We start from the raw sequence: 21,058 nt of genomic DNA on the forward strand, positions 1-21,058 counted from the left end.
GTGGGCCTATTTTATATATAGATGTGCAATAGCTGAAGCATCCTTCTTCCCGCAGAACATCTGGGACAACATTAGCGAGATTATAAACGGGGACAACAACAGCTATTTGAGCGGCAGAGGACATATGTAGGACAGAGGACATGGTGTGACAGACAAATGACAGCACACACTGATGGATGTGTCAAGAAAGGACATCATATTCAGAAGTGTCAAAATAGACTGTATAGAAAAGGGAAGGCTTGATAGATTTGCTGTATTACACAGAAATACACTGGAAATGGGTAAACACAGTAACAGAGGACAAGGTTTGCACTCTCTTGGTTTATGGTGGCAGAACAGGGCAAATTAAGTGGAATTGGTCCTGACCTGGTTCAGCTCAACTCGGAAAGTTATTATAGAATTTCTACTCATCTGTGTTTTTAGAGCTACACTAGTTGAAAAGCCACTGGGAGCCAGTAACTGGCAATTATTTGCTACAATATTGACTTGAAAAATATTGAGTTATGGAACAACATTTGTTTAGTTAGAATCGTATAGGTGTCAGTGGGTTTGTAAAGAGGCTGCATGTCTAAGTAGTTAGTAAAGCAACTACACACGTTACACAGGATCTTGTAGATTGCAAGCTCTCATGAGCAAGGCCCTCTAATCCTCTTGTATGGAATTGTATTGTAAATGTAACTGATGGTGGCTCTATAACATATATGAAATCATAATAATGATCCTGACTCTCCATCATGTCAATGGGCTTTTTTGGGGGGTTTTATGCGCTTTCCAAGTGCACTTTACAAACCACAAAAGTATCCCCCCTTTGTGCTAAAAAAAAAAAATCAGCATTGCTGAAAATGAGACCAAATTCTATATAGTCAGAGATTTGATTCACTTTATGAAAGAAAGAACTTGTATCCAATAAGCACATGGTTATCCAACTGACACACAAACACATCATTAAAAGCAGTTAATTTTTCTCCCAAACAACTCATCCATCAGTAAACACATAAGCTAAATGGACAACTTATTATACTGTAACACTCAACATGGGTTCTATGTTTGAATGATCTACGTTGAGTCACTTATGGAAAACTGTAAGGAACATGCCATATAAAAGACTGCAGATAAATATGTGCAAACCTTCTATATGAGTAAATCTGTATAGTCAAAGGATGGATAAGGAAGGATAGAACCCAGTCAACTGATGGAGTAAACACATGTATTGCAGTCACTTCATCAGGATTGGTAGAATGGCACAACGGAATGGGGCCGGAAAATGCCCCATAGGACATGCTTGCACCATGTAACTCACCCAGTCTATGTGGTGGACCAGCTCGTAGAAGTGACATGGTAAGCATACCTGGGAAGTTTGGAAAATCCAAATTCCTGAGAATGTGGGTGGGGGGTGAGGGTGGTGCTTGCCAAATGGGGAGACTGGCCAAAAAACGCTAAAGGTGGGAGGGGCTTAAATGATACATCAGGAATCTACAATAAAATATTAAGAAAAAAATTTCACCACCCTCCCACACTCCAGCGGAGACCTCCTCTTCAAAAGAACCCTTCCACAACAGTCCCCCAGGAGCTCCTCATAAGAGTATCCCTGTCTGAGCTCTGGGCTGCCTGTAGACGCGGCATTAGCCAGCTGCTGGGATCTTCTTGTCGCTGCATATGTGAGATAGAAGATGAAGTCAAGCATACAGCTCTTATTCCAGAGATTATACTAATTCTGATAATGACCCCGCAACTGGACATAAGTTCTGGTATTGCCAGGCAATTTCCGGAACGTTCCCAGCTATGGTGATAAGTATACTGACAGGTGCACCTGCATTCCATTATACAGAAATTGTGGAGTTCCATTCCATCAGTCAACTTGGATGTTATCTCAGCAACTACCTGGAAAGGCACCATCTTTTGACTTTAGAGGTTTACATATATAGACTCAGGGCTGCTATTAATTATTTTTGTAGTACTCTGACCTTATTGTAATGCATATATTTTTCCCGCATATGTTGTGTTTCTAACAACTTTCCATTCATAAGTGACCCGAGTCATTCCAGGATAGAACTCATGTTAATGTGACACTAAACTCAGGAGTTAAATCTTAAAAATGCATTCAAGTACCCTAACTATTAACAAAAATGTATCATATTTGTGTATCACTTGGCTGTAGATCCTCAAATCATCTCTGAATTGGTGCTGACACTGTCCTTCCTTCTGGAGGGTAGCTACTTTTGTTCTCTATGGTCCCTGTGTGTGCTGTACAGCAGCCCCCGCTTCAAGCTCACTCCTGTGATGAACTACAATCTCACGTTTAGTTTACTCATTTGTACTGACATTGTAGTCCATCACGGGACTGAGCTCGGAGCAGTGACTACTTTACAGCACACACGGGGACCATAGAGAACAAAAGTAGCCCCCCTCCAGAAGGAAGGACAGTGTCATCACCAATTCAGAGATGATTTGAGGATCTACACCTGAATGATGCACAGATAAGATACAATTTTTGTCAATAGTTAAGGTACTTTAATGCATTTTTAAGATTCAACTCCTGAGTTTAGTGTCACTTTATATGTTTATATATCTAAATATTTAGAATGTGGTTTCATTTTTAGGAGTGCAGATTGTTTTTTTATAGAGATATTTTTTGTTGTGTTTGTAGTGTATCCCCCCTCTTTTCTGCATGCTCAGTAGAGCGGGTTCCCTTGCGTATTGCTTGAAGCTACCTATTGACTTTATTCATATAGTGTGAATGACCAATCCTATGCTGTGCATTAATTACATTGCATTTCTTCGGATGCAGTAAGTACTTTTAAGATCGCTCCGGACTTTAGGCAATGCCGGTCAAGAGCACTCATTTAGCACTCGAAGGCATGTGTTTTCATAGCACTGAATGCAAATGCAGCATTTATAAGCAAAGTCCGCCTACAGGAGCTCCACAGTGGTCTTACTTCTGTACATTGTGCCATTTTATAACCAAAGCTGACACTGCCCCACACCTATTGTTTTTATAGCAGTCTGGTACAAATTATTGAACTATATGTTCTCAATATGAAGGACTGGCCAATCAGACTAGTAAAAAGCAATGGACCTATTTTGGGGTCAAGAGTAATCACAAGATCTGCATCAAATGGATAAATGTCTATAGGAGAAGAAGGCAGGTAGGACGTATTAGTAGTGGACTACAGACCTTCATGACAGTTACATTTTGGAGATCCTATCCTAGAGACCACTAAATTAGTCAGCGGTTAACATCATTGACTTAAAGGGGAACTATGGGGTGAGTGAATTACACTCATCCCCATAGAGATGACATGTGACATTGAAACTCACTTCTATAGATCGGGAGGTGAGCGAACACATACCACCGCTCACTTACTTCCCGATCATCTCCCTGCAGAGATTCCCCCTCCCCTCTCCGATCCTAAAGCGCTGACTGAAGGATTGAATGGGGGAGGGGGCGGGCACAGCTGGCTCTGCTGCTAGATAGGCAGAGCCTGGTGTCAATCAACCAGCGGGGTGGATCTCGAAAGTATTGTCGGAACCCATCTTGGCTGCGTCGCTCTCCGCATTGCCTGCTATATACTGAGTTTTGGGTCACGGGAGGAGGATAGTATATTTCCTCCCATAACCCTAAAGAGAACTATGGCAAAAAAGGTTACCCCATAGATCTCTTTTAATATTATAAAACAGGAGCAGACTATATGCTCACAAACTGATGATGGGCTAAGGGGGCATGTCATGCCTTTGCAGTAGTGATGTATTAACTACAAAAAAAATATTAAAACTTGCAGTAGGAATGAAGGTATAAGAGGCAGGTATAATTGCAGAACTATAAGTCGCATCTCTGCAGAGAGACCACTGCTTCCACACATAGAGCAAGAGTCCTTCTCCGCAGCATCTCGGCAGGGGACAGGCAAAACTATAAAAATGTGCACATGCTTTGTATAGATGCACCTAAAATGTATATAGCCGATATAACCCGAAAGTTCACTTGGGCTTTAAGGAACCTGTACAAAACTATAGAAACAAAACAGGAATATAATATGATGTACAAACCTGAAGAGAGTTCTGTGTTCTCTTCGATTTGCATGATGATGCAGTTCAATCCCACAGAGCTTCACTGTTTGGATGTAAGGGAAATGGAGGTGAAGGTGGGATGAACTCTGCCCCTTTCTTTGTAGCCTTTTAGTTTTTAATGTCTATAATGATTTCCCTAACACGCGTATGTTGACGTGTGTAAGGACTGTGAAAAGTGGTAAATGAAAATGACACAATTTCACTCTTCCCACACCATGATAGAAATTCTTCCTTAAAGGGATGACATGCTGGCTGCCCTTCGGTAACATAAAGAGTTAAATCTTAAAATACATTCAGGTACCGTAACTAATAACAAAACTGTATCTTATTTGTGTATCACTCGGCTGTATATCCTCAAATCATCTCTGAATTGGCGCTGACACTCTCCTTCCTTCTGGAGGGTGGCTACTTTTGTTCCCCATGGTCCCTGTGTGTGTTGTAGAGCAGTGCTCCCCAACCTTTTTATCGCCGCGGACCGGTCAACGTTTGATAATTTTACCGCGGCTCGCTGAGGGGGGGAAATCGTGGAAAGTCGGACAAACCCGAGAGAAATACACCACAGCAAATAAAATGGAAATAATTTAATGTTCCTTGGGCGGCCTGGTACCATTTGATCCACGGACCAGTACCGGTCCGTGGCCCGGGGGTTGGGGACCACTGTTGTAGAGTAATCACCGATCCCAAGTCGCTCCAGTGATGGACTACAATCTCATGTTTAATTTGCTAATTTGTATTGCGATTGTAGTCCATCACAGGAGTGAGCTTGGAGTGGTGGCTATTTTACAACACACACAGGGACCATGGGGAACAAAAGTAGCCACCCTCCAGAAGGAAGGACAGTGTCAGCATGAATTCAGAGATGATTTGAGGATCTACAGCCAAGTGATACACAAATAAGATACATTTCTGTAAATATACAAGGTACTTGAATGCATTTTTAAGACTTAACTCCTAAATTTAGTACCACTTTAACGTACAGGATGAAGAACCATATACTGTATGTATGGGGGACAGGAGACAATGTAAGATATACCTATTGTATATATAGATATGTGCGTTCTAAGCAATGAATGCAGAACATGGAGTGACATATGTCCACACACAAGAAACAGACGGGCTGTGTAGAGGAAGGAAAGGGCAAACACATACATACATTGTTTTAGGAGACCGATAAACCTCAAATCTGCAGTGACTTACATTAAAGTGAACCTGTGCATCATTTGTTTTAATTTTAAAAGTCCTACTTAAGAGAAGACTACACAAGATGCCTGCTATTACCTTTATTAGACCCTGTCTGATTTAGTTTTATTTATTACTGGGCCTCCAATTTCCCCAAATTCCCTTACCAATCAGCCTTACTCATGCTGTCCTCATTGCACAGGACAATGGCAACTGCTAGAGCTTAGCCATGGAGTCAGGAAACAGTCAGACCCTAGTAACAAAGTAACAAAATCAGAGAGGGGCACATTTGAGGCTTTAATATCTAATAAATTTGCTAGCATGCACATTGTGGTGTCTTTACCTAGGCAAGACAGTTCCATTAAATCTTTCAAATGCAGTACCGGTTCACTTGAAAGAGCTCCAAGACATTCACAAACAATTTGAAAGTGCTGATGCGAACTGATCATATTTATCATGAAACAGCAACTTAATCAAAACCAGGCAGACTCAGCAGGAAGGCCTCCAACTTGGCTTTAAGCAGGATCCCTGCCCATCCCAAGATGCAGTACTTTGAGGTGTGGGGGCTGCAAAATCCTGCAAGGTGAGAGTGCCCCAGATCAGGGGAACCCAAAGCGCATCAAAAAGATTTTGTTATGTTTTTACAAGAATATTCCTGGTTGTTAAGATGGGTCAGAAGACTTTATGAAGATGGTCAGACCATAAACCAAAGTCCAGCCAGCTATTTGCTGGTGCATATATCCAGTGTTTTATTGAAAGGTACTTTTAGGTGCTTTGTAACCTGTTTAAATCACATAACCCGGTTTACATAACAGGGTAAATCTTATCTACTCCAATACCATGAAAATATTAGCAAGGGGAAGTGGATGAAGACTGGCACCAGAAAATATGAATACAGGCAATTTTACTGTCACTATTGCTCACTCACCCACTGCTGAAACTCACCATACCTCCCCCACCACTTTATTCGACTACCAAAGTTATGTAAAATTATCCAGGATTGCCAGATATGGAATAGGGAGTTATGCAATTCTGGGTGCCTGAATGGCCTTTCGTCAAGCCTAAGTGCCATCATCACAGCAAGATGGAAGAAGGGTCCTTAGCCTAGTGTAAGCCCCAATCAGAATTGCCGGAAGCTTAAACTGGACTTCTTTTCACTCTCAGGAGCAGAGGGTGAGAGAAGAAAATGTGAATATTCACCAGGATTGGTTGGGCAATTATGGCCTGCTTGGTCTCTCTTATTTGTGCCCTTCCCAAGCAAGAGCGCAACTACAGACATAGTAGACCATGTAAATGCTATGGGGCCCAAAAGAACAGGGGGCAGAGCTGTTTTCCTAAACAGTGGTTGATGAACGTTATTATAGTTTAGGAAATACATATAAGTGAATGTTTACAAAGTTTGAGAACCTCTACACAATTGCTATAAAAACAATTAGTATTCCTTATCATGGGATTTGCCTTCAAGATTAGAGATGGGAGGCCTTTGCAATGGTTTGGCTATGAAACCCCACCCTTTACAGGTATAGCTTCCTGTTCCCGAGTACACATGTATATGAACGTGCCTGCATTCATATACAGGTGAAACTCGAATAATTCGAATATCGTGCAAAAGTAATGGCAGTAAGTGCTGCAAAAGGGGCCCAAACCAAGTACTGAGTACATATGCATGCTTGTACTTTTCAGAGGTCCGATATTGTTCTATATACAATCCTTGTTTTATTGATTGCATGTAATAATCTACTTTTTTGAGGTTGTGGATTTGGGGTTCTTGGGGTTTTCATGAGCTGTAAGCCATAATCCTCACAATTATGACAAATCACGGCTTGAATTATCTTGCTTTGCATGTAATGAGTCTATCTCATATATTAGTTTCACCTTTTAAGTTGCATTAGTGAAATAAATGAACTTTGCACGATATTCTAATTATTCGAGTTTCACCTGTAAGTAATTTCAAACTTCAGTAAAATGTGCAATTGTCCAATTATAAAATAAGTTTGTGAATGTTCTTGCTTTTTGCATAAAAGCTATCTTTATTTTAGGTTCAGAGGTCCCCTAACCATAACAAAACATGTTAATTCATATACAGAAAATTGACCAATAACTAAACAATATCTGTACACATTACTCTACAGAAAATGTTATATAGCATACAAAATCTGAAAAGCTAATGATGAGCTGATCTGAGTGAATTACAGGCGAAGGAGATGTGTCAAGCAATGTTCACTGGGGAATTGTATGTAAACAATCCTCTCCACAAATGGAAGGCCTTCTGGGTAAATGCCATTTCTTTCAGCGTATTCACCTGTCCATATTGCCTAAGCTCAATATGCTGAAAAAAAGCAATATATAGCCCATAGGCCCATTGTCTTTAAATAAAGAATGAGGTGGATAAAGTCAATCTAAAGCTAAAACTAAAAATTGTTATTGTTGATGAGATGAATCACCCATGGTTTCCTCAAAGTGTAATGCTAATCAATATTTTTTTGCTTTGGATATTCAAGTTGTTATTGCAGTCTCTGGGACTGGAAGTGAGAGGAAATCTGCCCAGGGAAAAGGTAATAAAAACCTGACAAAGGTTTTAGCCCTTCCCCTCTTAACAAAAAAATGCTCTATAACTGACTGCGTTCCAGTTGGGGATATTTCCCTGACAGTAAATGGGATGAAATCTCTCTGATAAGAACACAGAAATCAATAGAGACCTAAGCATGAGTAAGGGGCTAGACACACATTTTCACAAGGTAGACGGGGCTATTAATTAAGCATGTTGGCTTGAGCTCGGTAGCTCTCTATAAAACAGGTTCCCCTTTAAGAAGGGGGGCACCCAAATTGAGAGTTCCACATGTAATCATGTCAATGAGAGTGCCGAATAAAGTTATGGAGAGTCCAAAGTCTTTAATCATTCTTCTGATGGCAACCAGAAAAAAAAATGATGGTCATCATCAGATGAATGATTAAATACGTTGAACTCTCAAAGTATTTGTTTGGCACTCTCATTTACTTGATCAATAGAAACCTGGCAAAAGGTCAGGTAGTTGCAATAGAAACCCAAAGACACATAAGAAACTAGTGAGCAAATCATCCCTTTGGCCAACCCTGACCCTACAGACGTAGCCTCAGTCAACTCAAGCCGAAACCCCCAAAAGAGTCTTGCCACTTTCATGGCTCCATGGTAAATTATGCCACTTTCATGACTCCATGGTGAATTAGTCTTACTCGAATATCCCTGTCCCATAGAAAATTCTAAAATGTCAGATTTTTCAGAAGAGAGAACAAGATGGCAACATAGTTGCAATAGCAGGTAGGAGGACCTGGGCACACAGGTAAAGAGATATTGCCACACACCCAAAGACACATGCGAAACCAGTGAGCAATTCATCCTTTTGGCCAACCATGACCCTACTGAGTCTGACTTAGCCTCAGCCAACTCAAGCTGAACCACCCAAAAAAGTATTGCCACTTTCATGACTCCATGTTGAATTAGTCTTACTGCAATTTCCAGTTCTGTCCCCCAGAAAATTCTAAAATGTCAGATTTTTCAGAAGAGAGAACAAGATGCCAACATAGGTACAATAGCAGGTAGGAGGAGCTGGGAACACAGGTATAGAGATATTGCCACACACCCAAAGACACATGAGAAACCAGTGAGTAATTCATCCTTTTGACCAACCATGGCCCTACAGATGGAGCCTCAGCCAACTCAAACTGAACCCCCCAAAAAATTATATTAGGTCAAGACTGCACCCACTTATTCAACTCCTCCCCTTTTTTGTGACTAAAATCAGATTGTTCTTTTAAAACGGTGACAGGTGAGAAGTATGAAGGAACTAAAAGATAAAACATTTAATGTGAGGTTTGCCAATTATTATTGATTATTGATAGCATTTACACAGAAACCTCTGTTCCTTTGGGAAAAAATTATTTTGCTTAGTCCAAATAAAACAATGTTTTCTGGGGAGTAGTGATTTCTTTCTATGCACTCCCTGGATCTTTCTTTTACAGAATATGTTATACACTTGCTGAAGAACACATATGAATAAGTTATATGAAGGGAGGTGAAGGAAAGGTCTGTGGATCTGAGTAGCTTCTTACCATCTGTACTCGGTACAAGATGCTGATCCCCAGAGTCATGAACGGCTTGGAGAAGTCGATGACTTTTTCCCTTTCGGCCGTGATGGTGAACGCAGCGACCGCCAGGTCTGCCTTCTGTTAGGAAAGACGGAGAGTGAGAACAATGATGATTAAATATATATATATATATATATATAGATATACATAAGTGAAAGGTCCTCTTGCTAGGACACTACCCAACCCACTGGCACTTGCCTTCCCTGCACACTCCTCTCTGCCCCATTTGCCTGTCAGAGCCTTCAAAATACCTAGTACTTTCAGGTATGAGCAGGGGCGTAAATAGAAATCACAGGGCCCCATAGCAAAATTTTTTATGGGGCCCTGTGATTATGAGGGATCATGCAATGTTCTCCCTCTCCTCCCAGGATGCTTTGGTCAGCCCTGACCTGATCACTATCATGTGGGGAGGAGAGACATTTACCCAGATAGCAAGTAATTGAGCTGCAAGTTTGAAAATGACTTGCTAAACTATTGCAGACTTGCCAAGCTTCACAATTTTGTTGCACAATTACAGCAATTCTGCATTGCAAGTCTCCAGACCAGCGAGCTTGCAGAGCTCTTGCTAAGACCTGCAGGACTCTTGCTTTAGGCTTGCTAAGCAAATTTGCTTCAAATTCAAAAAGTGTCAACTAGAACTTGTGCTGCAAGTGTTCTGCAAGTCTACAACTTGCCAGGAATGTGTGCAGCAAGTTAGGAAGAATTACAATTTAACCCTGCCACAAGTTTGTGGCAAGTTATCCTTGCTATCTGGGTATTAACCCTTTGTAAACTCTGACACAAGCCAACCTGGAGCTTAGACAGCGATTAGACCCAGGGCTCTAACAGGTGAACGAGTACAGCAAAGCTAAGTACAGTATTAGTGTATTAATTAGTATTCTATATTAATTAAACCTGCCCCGAACTGGGGAATTAAAGTGCCGCTCCAATTAAAACGGTCCAGATACAACTTTATTCCACTAGGGTCAAGGGACAACCGAGTAGAGTAGCCAATGAGTTTTGAGGGGTCCAAAGCACACCTCCTTCATCAGGGCTTAGTGAGAGAAACCATGTATGTTGACTACAATCCCTCCAGCTTAAAATCTGTATTAGGCTGTGTAGGGAAGGCTTCAGGCTTGTCTGCAGCTGATTTGGCACCTGCCAAACCAGCTGCTGACAAGCCTGAAGCCTTTAGAAGCCAAAAGAACAGGCAGCAGGTAAAACGGCATACATGCAGTTCTGAAATGTGTTGTCAGTCACCCTCTTCATGCTATGTAGTATATAGCACAGCAAATGATGTAACCTTAAGAATAAGTACACGACTTTATAAATGCATTGCAAGTTAAGAAAGATCTCCTATATGCATATTTCAGTTGGCTATTAAGCTGTCTGGAGTCACCCTTTAATGAGAAATAATGGTTGTCATACAATACTGGAGGCTATCCTCATTAGCTTTCATCTGCCATAGCGAGCCATTGCCTGCTAATAATCTACTGATGTCTCCAGCGGCTGCAGTGATGGATCCGGAGTTCTCTCATCTTCTTGTAGCGACAGTATCAGTACGTGGGATGGAAGGAATGATCCGTATATCCCTTAGGTTGATGGGAGGGTACATGACCGGAATTAATGCGCTAATAAATTGCCTATCAAGGGCACGCACTGTGCTTTTTGCTTAGCTGTACGCAAACAATGCAGTTATAGGTTTACTATGGGTAAACACTCCGAGAGCTTCCCATCATATCCTCAGCTGGGAGCTATAATTTAAAGCATACTCATTTTCTAGCCCTAATCTTCTGTGCAAATTCTGCTTCTTACATGCCTTAAACCAGGCCCATTACAATTGTCACCGCCATCTTATATTTTACTTTCTGCTTCTTACTCATGTACACCTTCAGTTGGGCTCATCACATTTCCCACCACCATTTTATTTTATACCCTACTTCTTATTCCTGTATGCCTTAAAGGGGGCCCTCAACAAGTTTCACCCGTTTTTTAATTGTACACCCTGCTTCTTAGTCGTACTCACACCTTACAGTGGGAATATTACATTCCCCAAGCCATCCTATATTTTACTGTCCGCTTCTTAGTCAAACTCACCTTAAACTGGGTCTATTACAATTCCCACCCCAACCATATAATTAACGTCCTGTTTCATAGTCATACTCACCTAAAAAAAAGTCTATTACATTTCCCAACCCTATCTTATATTTTAAGCCCTGCTTCTTAGTCATACACACACCTTACAGTGAGCATATTACATTCCAATAGCCATCCCATATTTTACTGTCAGCTCCTTAGTCATACACACCTTAAAGTGGGTCTATTACAATTCCCAACCTCACCATATATTTTACGTCCTGCTTCATAGTCATACTCACCTAAAAGTCTGCTTATTACAATTTACCTATCTTATATTTTAAGCCCTGCTTCTTATTCAAATTATTATATATGTCCCATCACTGGTGGATCACAGGATTCATGGTGGGTGCAGCAGTGACAAGAGGATGTTGCCGTACTCATAAGCAATGGAGAAAAGAGTCTCCGACACTCCAACTGTGATATAACTTTGCCCTTTATTAAAGCAAGTCTATCATTATAAGACAGACTTGTGTCAACAAAGGACAAAGTTATATCACAGTTGGAGTGCCGAAGACTCTTCTCTCCACTGCTTCTTAGTCATACACACCTAAAGTGGGCCTATTACAATCATCGTCACCATTTTTTAATTCACACCCCACTCTGTAGTCATGTATAGTTTAAGGTGAGCCTATCACAATTCCCACCACTGTCTGCAACGTTATACCCTGCTTCAGGGCTGGATTAACCATTAACCACAAAATAAGCACGTGCTTAGGGAACCAAGAGAAGAGGCACTACAGAGTTTTTCCCCTAGCTACAACATGCACGTCTGTGCAGAAACCTGTACCTGGGAGTGACAGCTGGTGCATGCAGCCCCTATCTAGCTCAATAACAGGACATGGCTGCATGCTGCTACATGCCGACCTGAATTTGCACATGGTACAGATGCACTTCCCCTGGACACAGCCAGTCTACCAAAAAGCATTTCAATAAATACGAGGTAAGCGTCTACCAAACATTTTAATATCGGTTTTGGGTTAGCTCACCCTTCATGGTGATCTCAATGTGGTTACAGAATACAATGTTGGGGTGCTCACATTGCTAGCCATAATACTACTTGCATAGTACTAGTGCAAAGGTGACATCAGGCTCCATCCAACTCCAAACCTGCAATACGTGGGCACAAGGGCTGCAGGCCGGGAGCTGTGTCAAGAGAAGAAGCCACACACCGCAGACCACCACAAATAACAACTTTAATCCATAAGGCTATGAACCGTCAGCACACCAAGACTCCCCACCTAGAAGCTGCCTGCTCTAATGCATTTGACCCTTTAATAAAGATCGCTAGACTGGGCAGCTTTTAGGTAGGGTCCCAATGTTGTGTTTCTAATGAGAAGCACAACATTGGTGTCCTACAGCAAATACCAGCTATGAGATAAGTACTTCCTGTCCCAGTGACATTACTGGTTCCTTGACAGGGAACTGCAAAGGACAAGGAAGATTACACAACCTAACAAAATTTTGTTTTGTTAGTAAATAATTTTCCAAATGAAGACAGGACACAGTTTTGGAACAAGCTGGCTGCATTCAGACGATGCTACGAAACAGAAAAAGTCGCAAGCCACACACTGAAACAGATATTCAAGTTCTACGTCACAAATAACAGGTAAGATCAAGCCGCTAAACCTTTTCTATATCATTCAGGTTTATAGCTGGGGAAGAATAATAATTTTTCTGCTACAACCCTTAGCACCCGCTCCCCTTCTTCCTGTAACAATGGAGAAACAGCTTTGCCAGAGATAAATGCCCCTCGTACTTACAAATTGACAGGTACTCAGTCTGTAACTGATGAAGAAATCTGATTTGGAGTAGGCCTTATCTACTTCGGATATCAAGTGGCCAGAATCAGGGGGCACTCTAGTACAAATATAAACCCAGGTTTTGGTGTTGTGGTTGAGAGCCCGGCCATTCCTCTCCCTACTAGTATGGCTGATGTTACACTCTTGATGTTGGAGACAAATCAGCAGCATTGGGATTGCTAAGAGACTGCTTGCTAGTCTCTATGAAATCGCTTCCACAAAGCGGGGCCAGCAAGATGTCCATCCATTGTAGTCCCATGAGATTTAGCAACATTTGGGGCCAGCATGGGACTGTTCAACAGAGGTGTGTGAAATGCTATACAGCCTATGTTGCTAGCAGCAGAGTTCTCCTTGTGACAGCCTACGCCTCACTTTTGGCCCACTTTTGTGATGGTCTCACTGGCCACAAATGTGGCTTAGAGGGCAGCAGGGGCCAGGCTTTCATCCCAGAAAATAAGAATGAGAATTCTTCATTTTAAAAAGGAACCATTGTTTTTAGTTGAGAGGTGCTGAGTTTTAAAAATGACAGTTATATTTCCTTTATGTTAAAGCAACCCCCAAAAAGGCAAACCTGTAAAAGACAATTGGAAACACTTATCTTGCCTGCTCTCACCAAAACTGCTTTAATCTCAGGAAATCGTCACATAAAGTCTGCTGGGTGTCAATAACATGGGCCCTCCAGATCAGTAATCTGTCCTGCAACAACTGGGAGACCAGTAGGAGGAATCAGTCAAAGCTTCTGAGGGTCAAAGCGATGGACATTCTTCCCAGTGGACAATGGGAAAAGTAGGCATTTACAGTTTTCTTGCACAGGGATGCATTTTTGGGGTTCTTAATGACAGGGTCACTTTAAAGAAGAATATAGATATTCTTAACCCTTGCAGTGGGGCTACTCCCTCGGGGCTTGTTCACACCATGTCCGGACCAAATCCGGACCAGAACAGTTTTTGTCCAACACCTGAAATGCATCCCAATGTATTCCTATGGTATTTCTGGGTTTTGTTTCCACCAGTGCAGCCCATTCTGGTGCAGGGGGAAAAAAAACTCTGGATGCACTACTTTTTCTGGTCTGGAACGCACCAAAACACATGCAAACGCGTCAAAAATGCATGGAAATGCACTGGACTGCACCTGAAAACTGATTTTAAGCTTAATAAAAACTTTTTGCATTTGCAGATCTGCTCCGGTCTGGTCCGGACATGGTGTGGAGAAGCCTTTAGTACTAGGGTTAAGTACTCGTTTTTGTCTTGGGATGAAAACAGCACAGTTATATTCACCTGAAGCTTGCAGCCAGTTGGTCGTTGGACAGGTCTATCCAGCCGGCATCCTCCTCCACTCCGGCAACGAAATGTCTCTTGGCGTCCTCACGTCTTCTACACTTATAGTATGTGATGTCTCACAGGACCTTAGACGGTCGGAGCGGAGGGGGAGCAAGGCTTCAGGCACCAGTCTAACAGCCAGCTATCTGTTCAGGTTAGTATAACTTTGTTGTTTTTGTCCCTAGAGAAAAATTAACACTTAACCCTTGCAGTGAGGGGGTAGCCCTACTGCAAGGGTTAAGAATATGTTTGTTCTTTGCCATTCCATGCTATTACATGTCAATGGCACGATACTAGTTATACTAGTTAGAACAGCTTTTTATTAAAACAGATATGCAAATATAGTAGAACCAAACTCTGCATATATGAAATGTTGTACATTTCCTAATCATGCTAATTGTGTTCCTTTATCGTAATACAAGGACGAGTTGCTTTATATATAAATCTATATAACTCTATTATGACCAGTTAGCCGTTCCTGAAGTTATCTGGATTAATTACAATGAATTGGTTATATGACCCAGGGGTGCCTCTGACTGAAAGGATAGCCCCCTCCTAACCATCTTTTATCAGAGAGAGAGAGCAGCAGAGCCATCATAGTCGTCATCATCATTTAAGCCTCTTGGTGGGAAAGAGTGAAACCCCACATTGCTACAACCAGCAGGCCTCAAGGCCTTTCAAGTCTCTACTGCCAGGCCAGACAGATGAGCCTTCTGCCTCCACCCACAGCGTGTTCATTAATAAAATCTTGTTCCCTGTCACCATGCCAGAACGTAGGGGCATTAGCAGGTGATTAATGGCGGGAATTCTGATCAATCGGAGACTGATTCTCTCGAATGCTGTTTTGGTCGGCAATAAATATTAATTAAAATCAGAATCCTCGCAGGAACGGTTAAAAGCCAGGTAAGAATGGAATGCACAGGGGGTGAAAATTATCATACAATTGAACGGTGAAGCCGTAAGCGTGAGAGTGGTCGAAGGCTTGCAGAAAGGGAGGCAGTTAGGGGTGACCCAATAATAAATGTTTCCCAGGAATAGATAACTGTGACTACTTTTTGTCTTTCTATCAAGCAAATCCAGCACTATGCCAAATGAAATGTGGAGAATTGCCTCCATCAGAATGAAGGCAGGTCTCAAGATTCTGACCAATAAAAGATGACGCAATGGTGAATTTAACTTGGTCGGTGATGACCATTTTATAAGCCCAACTCTACTTCAATATTTGTTTTTGTTAAAAAATAATTTCTTTGCCCCTCTTCTAGTTTGCTTTACTGCTCCGCCTTACAATACAAGTTGAGGAGTCAGCCGACTCACTAAGAACAATGCACTTTCTGTGTGGCTGATATCTTATTTCAGCAGTTGGTAAGCAGTTAGGAAAAGTTATTGCAATGACTAATCTACTATGCCTGTAGTGGAATAAATCAAATGTGTTCTCACTGACAATACTTTCCCTTTAATACCAAAACGTTACATTTTTTTTTTAGATTCAGACCTGGGGGGGGGGAAGGAATAGACATGTAAGCTGCGGACAAATTTGGTTCGGTTTGGTTCGGATATTTCGTTATTTCAGGATTTGGGATTTGGTTCCGAAATTCAATTTGGTTCGGGGTTTCGGATTCTGACGTAATCAAAATTTTTGTTAGTTTTCGGATAAGTTTACGAACGAATATTCATTACAGCTACCACAGAATATCATATACACATATTAATTCTAAAGCTGAATCTCCTAGACCCGAATGGCATTCAGGATCTGAATTTCCAAATTGCATTTGGGAGCTGCGGAATGCCATTCAGGTCCGGGAGCCATATACATACAGTATATTACTAAAGCTGAGGCTCCCAGACCCGAATGGCATTTGGGAGCCCCCGAATGCAATTCGGAAATTCGGATCCTCAATGCCATTCCAGTCTAGGAGCCTCAGCTTTAGCATTATATATATCTATAGATATATATAGATATATATATCTATAGATATATATATATATATATATATATATATATGTGTATATGGCTCCCATAACGAAAAAATGTATTCAGACCCATTCAGATCCATTAAACCGAAAAATACATGTGATTGGCCAGAATCACATGTCTGATTCAGTTTAATTTTTGAACGAAATTTGGACAGGATCCGAAATTCGCAAACGGAAATTTGGACACATTCGGATGCATTGGGATTTGGAAATTCGTATGTGTCCGAATGTCCAAATTTCGGAAAATTCGTACGAATTTTGATTCGGAATGAAGCGAATTGCACATGTCTAGAAAGGACAAATTCCCACTTACACACTCAAACCTTGTGGAAATTCTTCCCAGAAGAGTGGAGGTTGTCACAAAGTAAGGGCCAACTCCATAATAATGACCATGGTTTTAGAATGAGATGTCCAACAGGATCATATAGGTGTGATGGTCTAGTAGTTCGCCACAAACTTTTGGCTAACTTTTAGTGTATTACCTTTCCTAAATTTATCCAAAATGTGTACAAATTGTGAGCTCCTTGTATGTAGATATGGCAGTGCTAGAGTATTGTACCATGTTAGCCATCGATTTCCTTTTTTTGCATATATCTAATGCTAGCAAGCAATATATATGCAAAAAGTAAAAATAAAATAGATCTAAAAGCGGTTTAAACTTACCCTGTCTTCGCCGCGTGCTCCCGTCCGAAAATCCGAAACTGCTCGGTCGGCCGCAAAGCATCTTGGGGCAGGCGCATGCGCAGTTCGGATTTTCAGCCAGGAGACGAGGAGAGACGCAAGGTAAGTCTATGGACGCGTGCATCCGCATGCAGACACCGTGGGACAGGAAGTGCCAGCAAGGACAGAGGAGTCAGCGCTGGAGAGATGGCTGAAAAGGACAGGAAAGAAGAGGAAGATCGGATTAAGAGACATCATTTAAGGTAAGTGTTTTGTTTAAGATTGGGGGGAGGGGAAAAAATTTGACTTTAATGTCACTTTAAATATGGCAAAATACAAATGGAAAAATTTGAAAGTCACATCAAAGATTTTGTCAAGTAATTGTTACAATAATGATTCAAACTATATACTGAGAATATAATTTATTTCCTGTTTAGCTGTAACCTTGCAGATTTGCATTGTATTGACATTTCCACTGGAGTACAAACCCTTTAATTATTTACATTACAGCTGATGCATTTTCCTATATGTACTTTAAGTTCTCTGAATATATTGCCTTGCTTAGAAGTGTGTTTATTTCAAAATTATTATTATTTGTAACCTCTGATCCTCTTATCTCCCTGCAGTTTACAATTTTCTTAACTTGTTATCTTCATATAAGAATTTCTTTGGAGTTCAACTGCACCAAGCCACTGAGTGCTCACTCGGATGGTAAACCTACAAATCTCTATATTTTTTACAGTAAGAAATTCACTATATAGCCAAATTCCTATGGACACTTGACCATCACACCTACAGTATATAAGCTTGTTGGACATCCCATTGCAAAACCATAGGCATTAGTATGGAGTTGGCCTTCATTTGCAGCAACAACAGCCTCCACTCTTCAGGGGTGGGTCTCAGCAAGATGTTGGTCCCTCTTTTACCCCTGTGATTCCTCCTGTGGTTCCTCTTATTGACTCCTAGTCACCACAGGACATAAAAGTGACATAGGAGTGATCGGGAGGAACCTTGGTGTCCAGATATGCTATTCTACACACCTGGAAACGCGAAATCCGATCAGTGCCAGGATCCCTGCCACAGCATGAAGTTTTAGCAAATGGGCCGATGGACAGGTATGTACAAAGATGATTTCCCTACAGGTTAGTTCGTTTGTGCTTTTGTAGGCCCTCTGCCAGTACCATTTCAAATTGTACAAATTTTGGACTAATCAGCTTGACCTAGGCCTGGTCTGCCCTAACCACACCTCACTGTTGTCAATTCCTCCCACTTGCTGACAAAGCTCCCACCCAACCAAAACTCCAAGACTTTTACGAATTGTATTTCTGACCCTATTAACCTCTAATATCTCACCTAAGGCTCCCCCGGGTTTGCTGTCTCCCCACAGAAAGGAATCTGATACACTGGCACAGACATACTGGATATATAATTCTCACGAGCGCAGCCAGTAATATTTCCACCGCCTGAACAGCTTCATGTAATCTCTGCTCGTTATCATCAATAATTACCGACCTTATGCACATATCACTGACTGCATGATTAAACACGCGAACATCGAATGGCTGCCAACACATTAGGATAGCTAGAGTGTAATGGCAAATTAAAGGGCCTGAAGTCAGATGGAAATGACCTTTAAGGCAAACAGCGATATAAAAAGTGCATTTACCCTTAACAAACAATCATAATTAGTCTGTCACTAGACTGCAGAAAGGTAAAACCTGATTGGCTGCTATAAATTAATCATCATCCTTTTGAACACAGTTATATACACATATACTTGGACAGGGGCCTTACAAGAAGGCAGCACAGTGGAGTAGTGGTAAGCCAGCACAGTAATGTAGTAGCCTTGCAGCAGTGAGGGTCCATGGTTCAAATCCTGGTCTGGACACTATCTGCAAGAAGTTTGCATGTTCTCCCTGTGCTTGCATGGGCTTCCTCCAGGTACTCTGGTTTCCTCCCACACTACAAAGACATGCTGGAAGGTTCATTGGCTCCTGTCTAAAATTGGCCCTGTTTGCATGTGAAACAGGGACCTTACAGTGTCAGCTCCTTTGGGGGCACAACTATGTAAAGCGCTGCATAAATTGTCGTCGCTACATAAAAATACCAATAATAATACAACAAAGGTTCCAGTGCCTTAAACATTACTATTCAAACATAAATAATCTTTTTTTTAAATGGGACCTTATAGTTGAAGATACAAATTAATGCAGCTCTGTATTCATTTACAAATCCTTAAATGTATTTTTTCAAATGTAAGTATCTTAATGTGACATTAACATATAGATGCAAGTTTATATTACAGATATTTTCTTCATTCAGTGGTCAGTAGTAGACAAATGTTCACGATTGAAGATTTGAATATAAAGCCTTAGCCTGGGGTGGGTGGTGGTGGAGTGACGCTGCTCTCTGCAGGCTCTGCGTCTCCCCACCAGGCTCAGTGTCCTGCCCAGCTCCTGGCAACCAGTGACACACAGCCGCCCCCCCACATGATCCAAAGAGGTGCCCTATTAAAGGGACAGCCCTGGTGTCTGCCAAATTAGCAGAGGGGGTGAGGTCAGTCCACATAGGAGGCACCAAAGAGTCTACTTGTACTACTCATTTTTCAGTCAGTCATAGGTCATAGGGGAATGAGTGTTATTCCTTCTGAGCTACATGCAGATGCAAAATGGTACCGTATGTCCTAACGTAATAGAACACCCCAGGATCTGAGTACTCTAATTTACAGGCCTTGATTGCTGCAGTAATGTTGTGTTGGGACTCGCTGCTATTGGGATGATGCACTGATGTTGGAAATCCTAACTGCGACCCAGCCATCAGAACCTGCTTGTCCATTCAACCTATGGCCACTTCAGGGGGCAAGACCTCTACTCACAGAAGACAAGGTAACACATCCAAAGGTGAATAGCCAAAGGGGATAAGTCTGTCCCACATCTTTCCCCTATGAATTGAGCAGCATTTTATATTAAAATTCCCCAGCACTCAATCTGGCTAGCCAGAACAAGCAAATACAATATAGCCATAGGTAAAGATATACAGTAACTGTTCCCCTTTCAATAGTTTTTTGTTTCTTTTTCTTCACTTGTCAGTTCACAGATCAACACCACTAACAGCCCACTGTTTATTTGATAATCAGAATCATGATTGGGGCAGAAATCAAGTGCAGCCAATCAAATATATTACTCATACATTGGACAGCTTTAAATTAGTATTAAGGTCTGGGCGTTTTTTACCTTAATGCATTCTCTGCATTAGGGTAGAAACAGCCCAGCACCTTTTTTCTGCCTCAGTCCCCCCCAGATCCCTCCACACTTACCTGTCAGCTGCGCTCGTCCCCGCCGCCGGTCCCGAAGCTATCCTCTGTTCCCTGAACTTCCGAGTTTCGGGGGGAGGATACTGATGGCAGAGGAGCCATAGGCTCCTTCTGCCATCAATCAAAGAGGGAAGGGGCGTGGCCTGTCACAGGGCTGTGTGTGTCTATGGATGCACAAAGCCACTGCGGAAAAGAGCGGGCACGAGCGCGCACGGGTGTCTCCATTAGAACGATGGTGGCACCCATGCAGGCGGCAGGGGGGAAGAGCGCTGCGTGGGACCCACTATTAAACAAGCAATTAAAAACTTTTAATGAAAAAAAGCAACAGCCTCCAGCAAAGGAGAAAAAAAAATAGGCTTTAATATCACTTTAAGCTGATGAAAGGTGATATCTCATAGGTTCCTGTGAGCAGCTGCACTTTAGAAATCATTACTGCTTTCATTTAAAACACACACAGAAACAGGATTTGCCGCCAGAGCATTTGTGATTTAATGCACCTTATATTG

General features: G+C 41.7%; 1 protein-coding gene across 1 annotated transcript in view; it reads right to left on the minus strand.

Annotated features, from left to right (window-relative positions):
* Positions 1-21,058, minus strand: part of GRIK5 (glutamate ionotropic receptor kainate type subunit 5) — a 168,116-nt gene that overhangs the window by 46,022 nt on the left and 101,036 nt on the right. The window contains exon 12 of the mRNA XM_018554791.1: positions 9,334-9,447. Coding sequence (XP_018410293.1) covers positions 9,334-9,447 — 114 coding nt within the window. The remainder of the gene's footprint in view (positions 1-9,333; positions 9,448-21,058) is intronic.

This window comes from Nanorana parkeri, unplaced genomic scaffold (assembly GCF_000935625.1).
Source record: "Nanorana parkeri isolate BGI_ZX_2015 unplaced genomic scaffold, ASM93562v1 scaffold173, whole genome shotgun sequence".
Taxonomy (NCBI): Eukaryota; Metazoa; Chordata; class Amphibia; order Anura; family Dicroglossidae; genus Nanorana; species Nanorana parkeri.